The sequence below is a fragment of the Thalia democratica genome, chromosome 4 (assembly GCF_965202585.1).
Source record: "Thalia democratica chromosome 4, ktThaDemo2.hap1.1, whole genome shotgun sequence".
NCBI lineage: Eukaryota > Metazoa > Chordata > Thaliacea > Salpida > Salpidae > Thalia > Thalia democratica.
In genome coordinates, this window is record NC_139168.1 from 52,909,648 (window position 1) to 52,927,539 (window position 17,892).

The 17,892-nt window shown below is 28.5% G+C and overlaps 1 protein-coding gene across 6 annotated transcripts in view; it reads left to right on the plus strand.

Moving 5' to 3' along the window:
* LOC145833885 (centrosome and spindle pole-associated protein 1-like) overlaps positions 1–17,892 on the plus strand; it is an 86,344-nt gene that overhangs the window by 62,596 nt on the left and 5,856 nt on the right. For 5 of the 6 annotated variants that reach the window (XM_082941125.1, XM_082941127.1, XM_082941129.1 and 2 more), the window contains 5 exons: positions 1,688–1,831; positions 2,288–2,424; positions 11,685–11,830; positions 12,817–12,922; positions 15,155–15,436. In XM_082941125.1, coding sequence (XP_082797251.1) covers positions 1,688–1,831; positions 2,288–2,424; positions 11,685–11,830; positions 12,817–12,922; positions 15,155–15,436 — 815 coding nt within the window. Of the gene's footprint in view, positions 1–1,687; positions 1,832–2,287; positions 2,425–11,684; positions 11,831–12,816; positions 12,923–15,154; positions 15,437–15,661; positions 15,745–17,892 lie in introns of those variants that run through there. The other variant, XM_082941130.1, reaches the window with a different exon arrangement.

Sequence of the window (17,892 nt, forward strand, 5' to 3'; positions counted from 1 at the left end):
AAATATCAAAAAAAAGCTAAAAAAAATATTTAGCTGGTTCAGTCAATATGCATGATTTTCAACCTATTCTAACACATTAGTGGAAATTTGAAGCTACCCTGTTAAAAGTCATATTATGCGTTACATTAAATTATTTCATAAAACCACTAGTTAAATTTAGATAACTACTGTCTAGTTTAGTCACTAATAATATATTTAACTTTTATTAAGATATGAGTACTACCAGTATATAACTTAAGACGCTCTCGGCCTCTAGCCTTACAAAGCTAGTTTCTAAGCACGCTACGCAATCCCTATTCCCTGAAAAGATGTCAGGTACTAGTAGGCATACTCGTAAAAGTAATCCTTAGCTTAATACAGTTCCTGACCAACACAATGTGTTATCAGACAATACTATAATAGCAGAGGGTTATAGTGCAATAAAATTACTTTTTGGTTTTTATAATGAATACATGTAGATTTTAAAATAAATTTGTATGGTATTAAGTTGTTATATTTTACTTAATTACATGACTTAATGAAAACTTTTCTAGTTTTTTCATAATTTTTTAAATAGAATCGAGTAATTTTTCAAGCGAACCTAAATCTAAGCTGGTATTTGTTTATACATTAAAGTTTATAATAAGATCAGGGTGTCTAAAAGTCTGAAATCCTGGAAAAGCCTGGAATTTCAAAATTTAGGTTAAAAAAAACCTGGTAAAACCTGGAATTTAAGTAATTTTTACATGTTAAGTAGTCAAATTTCGATTTTACGCAAAAATCTGTCATATAGACAAAAAGTTTGTGTCATCATCAAAAATTATTTTTATTAAAAAGCACATTTAAAGTAGCTTTACAGTTGTTTTTATACTATTTCACACAGTTTTCTACTTTAAGCTTAATTTTAAACCAAAAATAGACCTTAAAAGGTGTACTTTTAAAAACTTGGAACAAATTCAGTAAACCTGAAAGAAATTTCTTAACGACTAGTGGCCACCCTGTAAAAAAATCAATGAATAGATGTGCAATACATCGTGGATCAGTGGCGACGCTTGATGAGTTGCAGGGGAGAGCGCTTAGCAACATAAACTTCTTCCAATATAATTGTCTCACATACTTATAAATTCTACTTATTTTTGCATTTTTAACATAACTGCATAATTACATCTAAAATACAATAACATTTGTGGTAGTTTGAATTTCTCTGTAACCCCTATAACGTCATAATGCGTAGCCTCTGGTTTATATGTTTTCTAAAAAAAAATAAAGCTTTGTAACTTTTCTGAGTAATATCATTGCGGTATATAATTGATATTTATTGTAGTAATTTTGAGTTGGTAATTTTTTTTTTCAGAATTCCGTAGAACTGTTTTATTAGTTTAATATAAAGAAACGACGTTAGTTTTAAATAAGCAAGGTCATAAAAATTTGTAGTTGTTTTACTTGAACAAACTTTTTGTTCGGATCCTTATTAGAGTTAAAATTTTTGAACATATTAGTCAAGTCAATCTTTTATTGATTTAACACTAGTGTAGTTTCAAATTCTTGGTTTCAAATCCATGCAAAATAAAAATAGTTTTTGCAAAACTAAGTTTATTTTTTCCTGAAAAGGAAAGAAACACTTGTCTTTGATGGAGTTCTTTACAGTTATTAGTCTAAAAAAGAGTCTAATTTTTGTAATCTAAGTATAAAATAAAAATTTTCTCAGCAACGTCGCAAACACGAAGAACTTCATTTACAAACCGAGGAAAAGAAGAGAGTAGAAAAAAAACATAAAAACGAATCTGAAATGATTAGGGAAAAAGAAAATAAAAGTAAAAAGCAAAATGAGATTCATGGAAGCCCTCAACAAGTTTAATATTTAATTTGAACCTTCAAAAAACTAGTTTTATTATAAAAGTTCAATATTTTTACTTAGTAATTTTTGTTACAATTTTTATTGTAGTATTCTTTGAAAGATTTTAACAGTTGTAAGTAGAAATGTTTTTTTTTAAATAATTTTAAGTTAAAACGATATATAAAACTATTTAGAAATTCAAAATTTAGAACTACATGTAATTCAAATTAGTTACTTTTAAAATAATTTCTAAAAAGTTGATTTTATAACTAAAATGGTATTTACAGTTTAATAAGTGCTGTAATTTTTTTGCTCTAATATCTGGTTTTGTTACAGTAAGAAATGTTTTTCATGCGTTTGTTAGTTGTAATCTTTGTATTTAATTAAAAATGTTTTATTATCCTCATTAGTTTGAGTTTATTTTGAAAAAAAAAAAAAAATTACTTTAGTGTTTATTCAGTCTATTATCAGACAGCAAGATTAAAAAAAATACAACCAGTAATTGCTGACGGTGAAAAAATTCCAAGAACTCCTGTGGTTCCGTTCCGAAAAACCTTACCAACTTCAACAAACAAGTCTGATGATGTTAAATTTAGTAACTTTAACAAGTATGTGTTTATATATCGATAATTTTTTAATATGATTCTTTACTTAATAGACTGTTTTTATTATTTTTACCTCAAAACATCATTTTAATTTAAAAAGTCTACAAATTTCCGAGCACTAAAAGTTTGAAGCGCTTTCAAAAGTTTGATTATTATTATCAATAAACTTAAACAAACTAAACTTTCAAATTTTTTTCAAGCAGTTTTATTAAAAATACTAATATATATATATATATATAGTTTATTGCAAATATTTGAATTTGAAAAGGACAGTACATATGTTTCATAAAAACAATAAATTTGTTTAATTCTCAGCTGTAGTTCGAATTGAATTGTTCTGTTTTTTAGATTAATCCAAAATTTGCACAAAAAAGCAAAAAACACTAGGAAGTAATTATTAAATTTTGTCGAGGACAAATTTCAGTGCAAAAATTATTCTTCCTTTTATCCTAAACAAACAACTAAAATTTACAAAGCTACAAATAAGTGACCATAACATTAAACGTTTAAAAGTTTGGCTCTAATTTTTTTTCGTCGTGCCTTATTGACCGAAACCTTTAAAAAACTTTAACTAATTATATGAATAAGCAAATTATAAGCACAAAAATGTATAAAACTCGATATAATATCAAAATATACCTGAGTTCAAAATCCACCCGATCAAAATCTACCCACGTTCAAAATCCACCCGATTTTTTTTATATTTTCTTAATTAATTAATTTTATATATTTTTTGAATTTTTTTATTTAATTTTTATTTAATTTTCACTATCACTGTTACCCCTAACCCTTACCTTCGAATTTGACCGGGTGGATATTGAACGCGGGTGGATTTTGAACGTGTCCCATAAAACTCAATGTTACCTTATAGTAGTATAAACGCATATTTTACAACATTCTATATACAGTTTCCAAATAAATTGCTTACAGTAAAGTAAACAACTACTTTTTAGCTCGTTTCTTTTGTTTAGAGATTTAGATATTTTTAATTTTAGATCTTATATCTTTTCTGTGCTACATAATTTGCGCCTCTTTTTTAGACTGTATTTTTTTAGTTTGTACTAATGTTTCCAAAATAGTTTTAAATTTGGTTTTATTGTTTTTAAGCATCCACATGTAAAGTTGTAGCATTGTCGTGATTTTAATTTTTGAAACTGTATTTGTGTTTTTGTAGCGATTTCTGAATGACAGTCTGGTCGTGCCAATATAAGAATTTGTATCATTTCATATTTTACGGTAGCCTTGTAAATTAAGTTTACTGCTAAGCAGTTGCTATCAGATTATGGTTTTTTGCATATCTGAAAGTATACGATTGTGTGTCATTATTAATTACTACATGTTTTGCATACAGAAATAAGACAGTTATAGTGTATTCCTTTTGAAAATTTTACTGTATGAATGGTCTTCAGTAAATTTTTATCTTTAATCTCTAGAAAGCATCTCCCAACCCGGTACGCTACGCTTTTACAGAAATGAGCGTTGTTAAGAGAAATGGGGGGTAAAACACTTTTTCCGAAATTTAGTCTTGTTTTTTACATATTTTATTATGCTACCAGTTATTTTTTACCGCTTGTTGAATTTCGAAGTCATTTAAAAATAAAAGCGATCAAAGTTAGAGGGTTCAATAGGTTCTTTATAGTAGGTAAAAACTAAAAAGGCGAAATTAGACTATTTCACTAAAAATCTATCTCCACCTTCAGGTTTTTAGCAATTGTTTTAAAAGTTTCTCAGAGTAATTTTTATTAAGTTTTGAACTACTTGTGAGAATAAGATTTTTGAGTTTTAGTTAAGAAATATTTTTATAAAATCGTGTAAGTTTTAGTTATTATATTTTTTTAAATTGTTTTTTCAAAAATCTGCTTCCTACAAGTATTGTTATACCAAAAATAAATTTCTTGAAAATTTTGAATAAATTGTTTTAAAAATGAAGAAGAAGGTAGATTTTTAGTGAATTTTTCTAAGTCCCGAAAAAATTGGTCTTACAATTTTTTGATTTCATATGGTTGTATCGGATTTTTTATAGAAAACTGGATATATCTGAAATGTTAATTAAATTTTTTCGTGTTCTATAAAAAGTATCTTATAGTATAACTGTAAGCTTTCAAATAAGAGCCAATATTAGTTTTTGTAAAGAAATGTTGGACTACTCCTATGCCCTCAATCTTATTTAAATTAGTTTTAGCTAGTGATCTACCGAATTCGGTTCCGGATCTACTATTTCAAATTAAGATCCGATCGGATCCGGATCTATTTTTAATTTAAGATCCGACCGGATCCTAAATGTTTTAAGTTTAATGTAGTTTAATAGAGAACAAACTTATAAAATTTAATTTTTATACTACCATTAGTTAGTAAAAATTGTTTAATACAAATGTTTTGTTAAAAAAACACAATATTATTGTCTAAATACTTTATTTGAACACTAGGAAAAAGAACGTTGTAAAAAAAAACAAAAAATCTACTAATAAAAAATCTCAAAACCAGTTTAAATGTTAAATTTAAAGCTACTTATACGACTAAACTTGAATTTTGTACCTTGTATGAAGTAAAAAAATAGATTAAATTTTACATGGTTTTAAAAAATAACGAACTTTATTAATTTTTTTATGATAAGCTTTTCATTATACTTTTATTTATTAAAGTTTGAACTATAAGATGAACAATAACGTCTTTAGCAACTGTTTACATATATAAAAGTAAGCAATTTAGTAAATAACGTTTACCCATATCAACGCCATTAAGCTACAAAGAAATATATTCTTATTTTTTTAAGTTGTGATGAAGAAGTAAAAGTTTTTCGCTGGTTTTTAAAAACAATTAATTTCACTTTTGTTCGTACAAGTTACCAGCTTGTGAAAATAACCTTTCAGAATAAACAAAAGATGGTGGTGCCGAAAGATACTTTCTTGCAAACCTGGAAAGATGTATGTATTTTTTCTTGTTTGAGTTCCATCAAGACAAGACTTCAGCTTCTTTTACTTCTTCAGGAGATACATTTTCTTTTGCCAAAACACATTTCTGTCTCCATATCTTGATCAACTGAAACTGAATCTTGTTGCTCACTTTTGTGAGTGTTTGCACTTCTTTCCGATATAAATGTAGAATAGAACGACATAAAAAAAGATTGTGAACATAATTTTCAGGTAGTTAAGCTTTAAGTTTATTAGGTGGTACTAGACAAGCTTGTCCACTTTGACCAGTCTCACAAAAATTACTTCTGATTTCAGTAGCCTCACAACCTTCTGTTTGAGATTAGAAGGGAAAAAGTCAAGTTGATACCGTGGATCAACAGCTGTTGTGAGAAAAAATAATTCGTTGTCATGAAGGTTTATTCCTGTGCTGTTATTAATAGTATAAAACCTTCTTTCGAAAGCCTTTTCTATACTTTTTGCCAAGGTTTCTAAGGTTGTAGAACTACTTTGACCTGGTGGACTATTAGCTTTATGATTAAAAAATTTTTTAGTACTGCAGCATGCGGGATTACACTTGACACCAATGCGTTGTTTTTACTACACTGCTGCGTTACTATGTAAAAAGGTTAGTGCAGTTGATAAAGGAGGTTAACAAGTATCGATTCATCAGCTGTAAGAACATTTTTGGGTTTAAATTTGTTGTTAGCCACTTAGTTCTGGACACTTGTTTTTAGTTTTTCAAGTCTTTTCAGCATAAGGTAGCTTGAGTTCTACCTTGTTTCAACATCTTGCACAAGTAGAAAGGCTTTTTGCATTGACACTGATGAACCTGAAGTGACCTGGATTTTTTTTAGTTTCTTGACGCTGTAGAAGAATCTAATCTTAAAGAAACTTTTTAACAGTTCGCTATTTTAATTCTAATGGATGTATTTACCTGTATGTTTATAACAGATGATTGAATTAACAGGGTTGCCACTTTACATGGAATCCCAAAAAAACATGGAGTTTGACAATTTAGGCAAAACAACCTCGAATTTGGTAAATTTTGAAAAAAAACCTGGAAAAACCTGGAACTTTGAAGAAAAATCACTAAAAAAGCTGGAGTTTTAACAATTTTCACATGTTCAGTAGTAAAATTTCAATTTGACTCAAAAAATATATCATATATATAATAATTTTTTGTCATCATCAAAAAAAAAACATCAAAAGTATCTTTTCAATGTTTTTATACTATTTAAACAGTTTTTTACCTAAAACTTAACTTTGTACTAAAAATAGACCCAAAAATGTGTACTTTTAAAAACCTGGAAGACAATTGGAAAACCTGGAAAAAAATCTGAAAAAACGAGAGGCAACCCTGAATTAACTAAACTTTAATCAGACTATAATCCTCTGCTGTTACAGTTGGGTCTGATAACACATCGTGTTGATCAAGAACTGCATCAAGCTCGGGATTACCTTTATGAGTTTGCCTACTAGTACCTGATGCATTCTCGGCCGGTTGGGCACGCGTAGCGTGCTTATTAACTAGCTTTGTAAGGCTATTGGCCGAGAGCGCCTTGGGTTTTTTACTGGTAGTACTCATAGCTTACTATAAATAGAATAACTTATTTGTGACCAACTAGATTGTATCTACGTTTAACTAGTTGTCTTGAGATATTTTTAATGAAACGTTTTATACAACTTTTAATATTAACTATCGTACTTATTTAACTTAGTCTACGAAGATTCTAATATTTACTTAATATATAATCTTAAATTAGACTATAAAGTAAATCCTTAATTTAATCTTAGTGATTTCAACGTATACTTCGCTATATAGTTTTAATAGAGAACCAAAAAACGATACATTAATTAGATTAATATTACACTTACTTGATTACTTTTTACTCTTAATACTAAAAGTATAGATTCGGCACTCTAAATTTATTTTACAATGTTTAAGAACAAGCGATAAAAAATAACACTCACACACATGCAAGTCAGAGCTCGATGGTTTGTTTGCAAGGCAACTTTTATTAAATGTATAAGCCTTTGTTTAGTCCTCAGCTATTCTTACTTAAGTCAGAGTCAAGCTAGGACTTGAGGCGTATGAAACGTCTAAAAGTTCGCTTTAATTGAACTACAATAGAAGTTTCTACTAGGAAAACGGTTGTTAAAAAAACAACGAGCTGAAAATCAATACAGGTCGAAATATACACTTGCTTCCGTTTTTCGGCGATTCTTACAGGAATATAATTCACTGTAGAAGTGTAGAGCTCAAAAAACGGTTGTAGCGAACTACGTAAGCTGGAAAGTGTAATGAACTACGTTTGCTTTAGTTTTTCGGCTATTCTTACAGGAAAATAATTCACTGAAGAAGTGTTAAGCTCGAAAAGCGGTTGTAGCGATCAACGAAAGCTGGGAAGTAAAATGAATTACACTTGCTTTCGTTTCTCAGCGATGTTTATTGAAGTCAAAGGACTACAAAATAAAGTGCAATGCTGAGCAATAGTCGCTAAAAAACAACGAAAGCTGAATGTATATATTCGCTAAAATACAACTTAAGTGATATTAAATGTGATTCTAACAAAAAATAATGAAAGCTAGTTCACTAAGAATCTAAAAAATGCCTGCTAAAAACAAAAGAGCGTTTGCTTTGATTGTAGCGTATTATAACTATGCTTGCCAACAATGTTAGCTAGCCGAAACAAAAGCGATAACGAATGACCCTGTATAACCCTCACCTCTTACAATATCTTCTCTTATCTTAATTGGCTCAGGGTTTATAGTTGGTTTGTGATAACCAGCGTCCATACCTTCCTCAGCATCAGTAACTAACCTCGAGCGGTTGTATACTGACACAGGTATGGATTTCTTGCTGCTAGTGCTCATACTCAAATTAGTGCTACTAATCGTGTTAGTGAGAGTATGTTACAATTAAACGTATTCTACAGAAGGTCTAATATAATCTAGCCTATAAATAAATGCTAGATATATAAGTTAAGATTAACTAGGTTAAATTCTAGTTAGTAAATGAATATGAATTAACACTCAACGTTTATTGTACAATGTAAAATTCTACGATCTTGGAAAAGAAACTAAATGACTCGCTAAATGAGAATTAAGAATATTAGCAAGAGTATGAATCAATGCCCAATAACAAAATAATGCTTAGTAAACGACTCAAAAGTACGTCTTAAACATAATCAAAATAGTGCTCGAAAAATAAACACATACGCCTACCCCTACGAGAACATAAATTAATGCCAACTAATATTAATGCTAACGCAACCACGTTACGGCCATCACGACTACAACGACTCAACTACCACGCTTGATCTCTCTCGCGGTGATTTTTATACCGTTTTCGCGTTTTTTTTGCGTTTTTTATACTCTCTTCAGAACAATATGTGCAGCTATCGTTACACCTGCAAATGCAACTCGCTTTAAACAAAAAGCTGCGACGCTTAACTACGACAGAAGTTTTAACATTTTACTCAAGAATATTTAAAAACTGTAAAAAAGTCTCCCCTTTTGAGCCGCGCTCGCTTTATATAGTGTTAAGCTACAGTAAAAAGCTCCTTTCTTTTTTTCAAGTCTCTCGAAACTAGTGATGTACCGGACTCACTATCCGGGTCCGGATCCGGCCGGATATTGCCATTTTTGTCTGATATCCGGATCCGGCCGGATTCTAATTTGAAAAAAAAGTCCGGATCCGGTTCCGGCCGGATTCTAATTTGAAAAAAAAGTCCGGGTCCGGTTCCGGCCGGATTCTAATTTGAAAAAAAAGTCCGGATCCGGGTCCGGCCGGATCCTAACAGAGATCCGGCCGGACCCGGATCTAGTTAGTAAAAAAGAGCATACTGAAAAGTATTTTTCAAAAACAAACCCTGTGTAAATTAATAAGAGTTATTTTCGTCAGTTAAAATTAAACACCTACCGTGATTGGCTCATTTTCTAAACGTGACTAATTTACATTTGTTTACATTTAAACTATGAAATAAACATTTCATGAAATGCAACTCTTTACATATGTTATAAAATTGAAAACTTTGGAATACTTGCATTATTTATTGTTAGTTAAGTTAAGTATAAGTTGAGCTCAGAGAATATTTAGAGTTAATACGGTTGAATGTACGAGCCAATGAGAATCATATGACGAAATGTTTCAAACTAAATACTGATGCAACAAAACATCAGAACATGACAGGCAGTTTATATGTAAGCAGATAGTTAGTTTGGCGTGTAGCTTGAAGCAAGAAAATATCTTGAACGTTTTTTTGAATGCTTATTGTAAGTAGTGTTTTGTTTTAAAAAAGAATATTTCAACAGGTGTTTAATTGTTTAAATATTTAATCCAGGTTTATAGTTTAATAGTTTATTAAAAATTTTACAGTTTCTTGTTTACGAATAGTTTTATTTAATTTTTATTTTTTTGTTTTAAGTCTTTTGATATAGATTTAAATAGCTTCCAGTTTTTAAAGTGTTACCAAAGTAATTAATAATTTTCTTTATGCTAGTATTTCTTGTTGTGTTTTATATAAAAGATTCATCACTCAAAACTGTCGTGTCTGATTATAGAAAGTAGTCTCAGTTAGAATTTAGTGTTTGTTAGATATTAATTAGATAAGGTAAGATTTAACTATGATGGGTAGTATAATAAGTTAAGTGTACCACAATCAGTCCACAACTTTGCTACCAAATTGTCAACCTTTGCTAGCTGTTCTACTGATTATTAGATTAAAGTAATTTTTTCAGTTTTTAAAAACCTCATTCTTACTCAGGCTTGTTTATACCCACTCTAGCTAGTTTTATTGACTTAAACAGTGGCAACCCTACTAGTTTAAAAATTTTTGGGAATTTTAGAAAATCTTGGACTGCCTCAGGCTAGTTTAGTTTTATATAAAAACTCAGGCTAGTTTTCTTTTAGATTTTGAATAAGTTTGAGCTGATCCAGTTTTAATATTTTGTAATTTTCTAGTGTATTTTGTTCAAGAACTTGATTTCAGATTTTTAATTGTAAATAACACCTAAATTTGTAAACTTTGGGGCTAGCTGTTCTACTTATTATTAGATTAAAGTTCTTTTTTTTTCAGTTTCTAAAAACCTCATTCTGACTCAGGCTAGTTTATTCTAGTAATGCACCGCACTCACTATCCGGGTCCGGCCGGATATTGCCATTTTTGTCTGATATCCGGATCCGGCCGGATTCTAATTTGAAAAAAAAGTCCGGATCCGGTTCCGGCCGGACTCTAATTTGAAAAAAAAGTCCGGATCCGGTTCCGGCCGGATTCTAGTTTGAAAAAAAAGTCCGGATCCGGTTCCGGCCGGATTCTAGTTTGAAAAAAAAGTCCGGATCCGGGTCCGGCCGGATTCTAATTTGAAAAAAAAGTCCGGATCCGGGTCCGGCCGGACCCGAAATTGTGGGTCCGGTACATCACTACAGTCGAAACAAGCAGGTAATGCTTACAAGACTAATTTTATATATGTTAAGTATAAAACACAATAATCTAAGTATATAAAACTAAAGGAAGCTGATGGCGGAAAACAAAATTTTTCCAAACTAACTAGATCCGGATCTTTTAAAAAAAGTTTAGGATCTGGCCGAATCCGGATCTTGGATCCGGTTCATCTATAGTTTTACCAAGCTTACTGATGAAAGTTTTTGCAGTAATAAATTTTCTACAGCTTAGTTTGTTAGAGAAGTCTGGTTTGTGATCTTCTAAAGCAGAGTTTTTAATTCCAAATGAATGCAAACTTTTTTATTCTTTGTAAAACCAAAGAAAACACGAGGCTTATCTAATAAGCTAAGTCAAGAGCTGTCTTGTACTAAGATCGTTTTCGAACTTTACTTGGATGGGAGCATTTAAAAAATATCTGTTAAAAACCAGAAAAAAAAGTACAATAACTATAATTACAGGTACTATTAATTTAATAAAAAATTTTTTACCTTAAATTTATTTCTATACTACAAATGGACCAAAAGACTTGTTTTTTAAATCCTGGAAGAAATTCAGAAAACCTGGAAGATATTAACAAAAAACTTTTGGTAACCCTGATTGTTTGTGTATTGTATGGTAACGCTAAAATGAGTTTTTATGTATTTTTTTATTTTATTATTTTACTACTATATGTTTTTAATTATTTCATAAGTTTATACTATAACATAACCTTTTAGTTTTATAACTTTCTTCTTTGAGTGCTTTTTGATGTTTTTTTGATTCCGTAGAACTGTACTAAAATGCACAGAGAATGTTAAAAGTTTAATAAAATAAGTACTTAAATTCACTATTATATTCCAAAAAATTTTTGGTATGTTTTAATTAATAAATTTGATATATGTATATATTTATCTTTTTTTAATTACAGTTTTACATCTAAGAAGGAAATATCAGATGAAAACAACTTAAATAAAGTACCTACTATAAACAATAATCACCGAACTTTGAAAAAAATTTCAAATAATCAACCAACTGACAAAAAAGAATTAGCTCCGAGATACCTCTACTCTAGAGGTTAGGTTTATAGAGTGTTATTTCTACATAAATAAGTTTTGACAGTATCTTCGCCAAGGGTACGCGTGATGACATCATTAGGGCGCGGAGAAACTTCACCTACCAAAAATGTTATTATTCTTAGTTTCCATAATTGAAATTTTTTAGTAGTTTACTAAAATTGCAAAAACATTTAAGTATAAGAGACAAACTATATTGAATGTAGTTTATGTTTCTCTGATTTTTTAAAACTTCATTACGTGTCGCCTCTAGTTGCCACATGATCCTTGAATAAAAAATTATTTAAAAATTATAAGACTGTGCTTAGCAAAAGCGATTATTAAATACTTAGTATCATGCATTTAACATTTTGAATAACACACGTAAGCTCAGCTAATGTATCAGCTAGACACTATAAATAAGGTTTGGTACAAGTTTTCATAATTACTCTTGGAAGTAGAATATTACTTAAAGTTGTGTTGCTTTTTTATGCATTAATTAACATTAAACAAGAGCAGTAACGGTTTCTACTTGAATATCTGGAATTACTAAATATTATTTTAGAAATAAAACTGTTTTAAAGTTATTTAATTTTCTATGTTTTAAGTATAAATTTAGATATTCAGGGAAGTTATTATATTAATAACTCTGGAATTATGTCAAAAGTCTTTGAATGAATATCTAAAGTTTAAACATAAAAAAATTCTGTTTTTTGAAAGTTTTAAAGCGGTTTTGTATGTCATACAGTTTTTTATTTAGAATTCAAGAAAATAATGCTTAGATAATAAATATATATCTTAAGTAAATTAATTTGTTTTAAATATAGATAGTTAGCTAACTAAAATTCATAGCTATATAAAATTTGTTTCAGCGTATACTTTCTTGTTAATTCTAGTCTTACTACAAGTTTTCATTCTGATTATAAACTTTACAAGTATTAGTATCTTATAAGTCTATACCTATAACTTTAGCTAAGTAAGTCGGAACTCTGTTATACTTTCTATTAGATTCAACCCGCATATCCCGTGAACTCTCTGCATTGAGAAAACACTTAGTTGAAGAGCAAAAAAGAATTGAAAATCAACTAAAAACTGAAGACAGCGATCTTACATTGTTTGTTTCTTCTAGTCATATTATAATTAAACTAATATGCATTTTAGATTTAAAAACATTTACTTTTTATTGTCACAAAGTTTTGAAAGATAAAGCGTAAGTAGAAAAAAAATTTATAACTGGAAGGTGTTTACGAGAGCTAAGATACCTAAAACTATTTTATTGATATACTTGAATCCTGTCCTTAATAGTAAAATAGAAATTAAATCCAAGGTTAAATAGTTACTATGTACTTAGTGGTTTACTCGTTAATAAAATCCGTATCAATTTCCATCCATATGAATTACAGTAATAACTTATTATAAATACAATATATTTTAATCATATACAGTGTTAGATTACAAAAGTTAGCTGATAACTTTCAATTGCAGCACTATAATAAGAGTGTATATCGGTTATGTATTACAACTTAAAACAATAACTTTTGTTTAAAACGATTTATGTTAGGAATAGTTTAAAAAAGATTATTAAAAACAAAGGTAAAAGAAAAACAACTAACTTTTATGAAATTTTTTAAGTACTAAAAATTAAAACTAGTTTCATAGTAATAATATTTTAAGTAAAGTTATATTATAGTAATATTTTGTTTAAAATTATGTTGTAATTCTAATTAAATAAAATAGTTATAAACAATCTTAGAATTGTATTAAAAAGACTTTTGAAATGTTTTAAATGCCTAAAATTTTTACAATTATTGTGAATGTAAAGTAACAAGACAAATACCATGTTTAATTTTAAGTTTTATTACATAAGTTCTATAGATTTTTTACTGTGCTATAGTTGAAGCTTCGTTTGTATGTTAGTAATGTGTATGATTAGTACATAATATGATTATTATTATTTGTTAACTTGTTTACTTAAACTTATTTAACACTACTTATGATTAAAAACATAAAAAGAGCTTTCTTAGTTTTAAATGAAAACACTTAAAAAATTTCTTTTGTTTATTACAATATTATTAATTGTTATGAAAAAGAGATAATTATAGAAAATATACAAAATAGTTTTAACTTTATTCAATTCCTCGTTAAACATATTAAAGTTGTTAGTATATAAATAAGAATTTTTTAGCATAATTGTTAATGTTGTAACAACGAAGTATTTCTTTCTATGTGCTTTATTTTAAGAATTAAGACAACATAACCATAACTAGTTTTAAAGGGCTTTAAGGTCTACCTTTTTATTTTACAAATTGATCTTATTTTGTACAGTTTTATTTGAGCTACCAGATATTTTTAACGGCTAAAAAATTTCAAGGTAACTTTTGAGATATAAGCAATTAAAGTCGGTGTGCTCATTTAGTTACAAGAAGGCGAAAAACCAAAAACGCGAAAAAAAATATTTACTATTTTTTTTCTGCAAAATCTACGCCCTTAATTGAATTTTTACAAGCTGTAAAATTTTTTCTTAAAAATAGGTAGACTAACAACTTACCTTTCATTATTATAATTTAAATTTTGGAGAATGTACACATTTTATGTGCTTTTTTTTTGAATTTGCGGAATAATGTTATTATGAACTTGGTATCAATATTCAAACTAATAGAAACCGCAGAATATTTCTAATGTGGTATAAAGCGGGTTTAAGTAGATAAGCACTGAAGCGACCGTTTATGGGTAAAAAAAACCCTATATCTACTTTAACTCCTTTTATATTACAGTAACTTATTCCATGTTTACAGTGATGGTCCGCGTAATGTTTTTAATTGTAGACTTTTTATAGATTTGAAAAGTTTTTTAAGCCAGTATAAACATGTTGATACACTAACTTATAAGCTTTTGTATAAAATATGTGTAATGTATTTTGTAGTAACTTTCGTGGTATTTGTAATTTATATATAATTAAAATTTATTGCTTACATTTCTTCACACACTTTTAGAATTTTGGTTCGTTGATGTTTGTATGTTTTTGTTAAAAATAGATTTATAGTTTATATATTAATTTTTATCACTTACACTAAAATAGTTTTTACCTAATGTAGGTTATTATCATTAAATTATACTGTTGTTCTTGAATAAAACCTTTAACTAAAATATTGTTATGTGTTATACTACTCAATCAACAGCTTCAAGGATTTTATAGCTAACTATTTTACTGCTTTTATTTCTCAGAGAAAGGTGCTAATTTTAGATCACAGTTTCACATCAATAATGATTTTACCTAATTTACAAATAAAGTAATCTATTTGTAATAAAAATTTAAACATGACTGATATTTAGAATTTTTTTATAGAAACTCTCATATAGTAGACTTGTCAAATCTGAAACAAAAACCGGTACAAGTCCAAAGGCTACCAAAACCACCAGTTGTTTTTAATAAAATACAAGATAATATGCTGGCAGATGAGACTGCACTGCACGAGTTCAATAATTACAAGTATAAAAATGGTGAAGGAAAAGAAGCAATTAAAATTTTGAAAACCAAATTTCCAGAGCAGCCTGTTGATGCTGAAACATTAGAGAGACAGCAGCAGGAACTTATTGCAAATCAAATCAGAAATCTTGAAAATATTAGGTTTCATTTTAATTTATTCATTTTCACACTGTGTAAACTTTTTTAGTATGATTTTTTTTTTTTGATTTAGAAAGTTTATAGAAGTGTTTAAATTTTCTAAATGATTAAAAAGTTTAATGCATTTTTTGATAAACATTGTCAATTCATAGAAACTTAAATACACATAAAACTAGACTTTATAGTCAGGAGAATAATATTTTCGCGTACACGCTTTAATAAATATAGCAGGAAGACCTTTAACCCGAAGTCATTGCTAACTTTATTTTTACTTTAAGGTATGTTTAAAGCAAACAAGCAGTTTACCTCGCAAAATATCATTTTGCTGACAAAAAAGTAAACCCTCTCGCTTTTTTTGTTCAATTCAAAGCACAATATGTTTTTATCCTACAATAGCAAATAGATAAGAAATATAAAATTTAACTTTTTTATCAGAGTAGTCGCTTATATTTATTCTAACACGTTATTACTAATTTTAATGCCAATAAACTAATAATGTAATTTACTATTCAGGTTTGCCACCAACTGAGGCTAACTCCATTATTGTTTTTATTAGTATTTAGTAAAAGTACTTTTTTGAAACTTAAGTTAAGTTGACATTTTTTTTTGAACTAAGGTTAGATTTTATTTTAATTTTAGTCAATCTTTTGCTAAAGTTAATGATTAAGTTTCTGAAATATATAAAATATTGTAGGTGATTTAGAGTAGTGATACTTTGCTTTTAGTCGAATATTCTACGTTGAAGCTAACACACTTATAATGCTCATTTATAACATTTTTTTATGTTGTACGTCTTAGGTTAATTCAATTTAACATGTTGCTTTTAACTACAACCGGTTATTTTTAGTTTGCTTTTTATATTATAGTCAAAAATAAGTTATAGTTATCTATTACAAACATGTTTTATAAGACATGTGTTGTTATATAAGGTTGACTAACAAACATGCTTACTCACGTAACCTAAAATTAAATATGTTTAAAAGTCTCCCTTATAGAGTTTGTCAAGTTTTTTTACACTGTAACACTACTGTGCACTCGCTAGAGAAAAAATAATAAGTATTTAGCTAATGTTGCTAAACAGTACTTAAGAATAATTGCAGCGAAAGCAGCGCGTATTCTAAGATTTTTTTAGTAAACGTAGTTAAGTGGGCTACCTAGCCTGGAATTTTAAAATATAAGCAAAAATCTTTAAATTTGATACTATAAAAAAAAAACTCTAAACACAAATATTAAAAAAATACTTATTAATTTTTACGAGTAAAATAAAAAAAATAGATTAGATAAAAAATAAATATTTTTTACAATAATTTTAAAAAATAGTACTTTGATTTCTTACCTATACAACTCGTTAAAAGTAGCATTCCAGTATCTTTTCTTAATTTTTATACTACATAAAACATTTATTTTAGCCTAAATTAAAATAAATACTACAAATCAGCGATTTTAAACCTAGGGGTAGATTTTTTTTATTACAAGTTTTATAAATTACTGTTTATTAATTGTCTTTTTAATTTATAAGTTAGTATTTAAGTGTAATTTTTTAAAAGTGGGTTTTAGCTACCTGTAAACAATGCTGGATAAAGTCCCGGAAAAAAGTTTATCAAAGTGACAACAAATGTGATGATGAGACAAATGCACTTCTGATTTGTGGATTTTATAAACAAAATTTTGATAAGGCAGTTAATGCTTATCAATGTAGTTAAACTTAATCACTACGTCTTTGATTTTTTGAGTGGTTGGAAATAATCAGTATCACTGAAACATCCTACAATTCAATCAAAAGCTTCTATTGATAAACAAGCATACACCCAAATGAATATAAAATGCCCTACACAAAATTATTGCGAAATCAACATTGTTACAGATACGGGTGCGCAGTCATGCCTATGGGAGCTTGATAGCTACCTGAAACATGGTTTTAGAAGTCATATCTCCTACCAGTCAAAAGAAATATAGTAGCGGCCAACAGAGAAGAAATAAAAATAACTGGGGCTATCTTTATGGAATTGATGGCTAAAGATGAAAAAGGTAAATTTCATATAGCAAAAGAAATGATACATATCAGCCTAGTCACTAACAAGATTTTTCTTTCAAGAAATGCCTGCATAAAATTGGGTAAAATAAGTCGTGATTTTTCTCGCATTGGTGCGTCCATTGAATCCTGTACTATCCGTGAAAAATTGAAAACTTGTGATTGTGTACCTAGAACTCCTCCTCCTGATAGGTCAAAGGAATTTCCTTTTGCTTGCATTCCTGCAAACAATCAAAAGATGAGAGAGTGGCTTTCGAATAGGTACGCATCATTTACGTTTAATAAATGTACTCACCAATTGCTTCCAGAAATGACAGGTCCACTATTGAAAATTCATATTGAACTAGATGCCATTCCTAAAGCAATATCAACAGTTTTCCTAATTCTAAAACATTGGGAAAATGAGGTAAAAGAAACTTAGGATAAG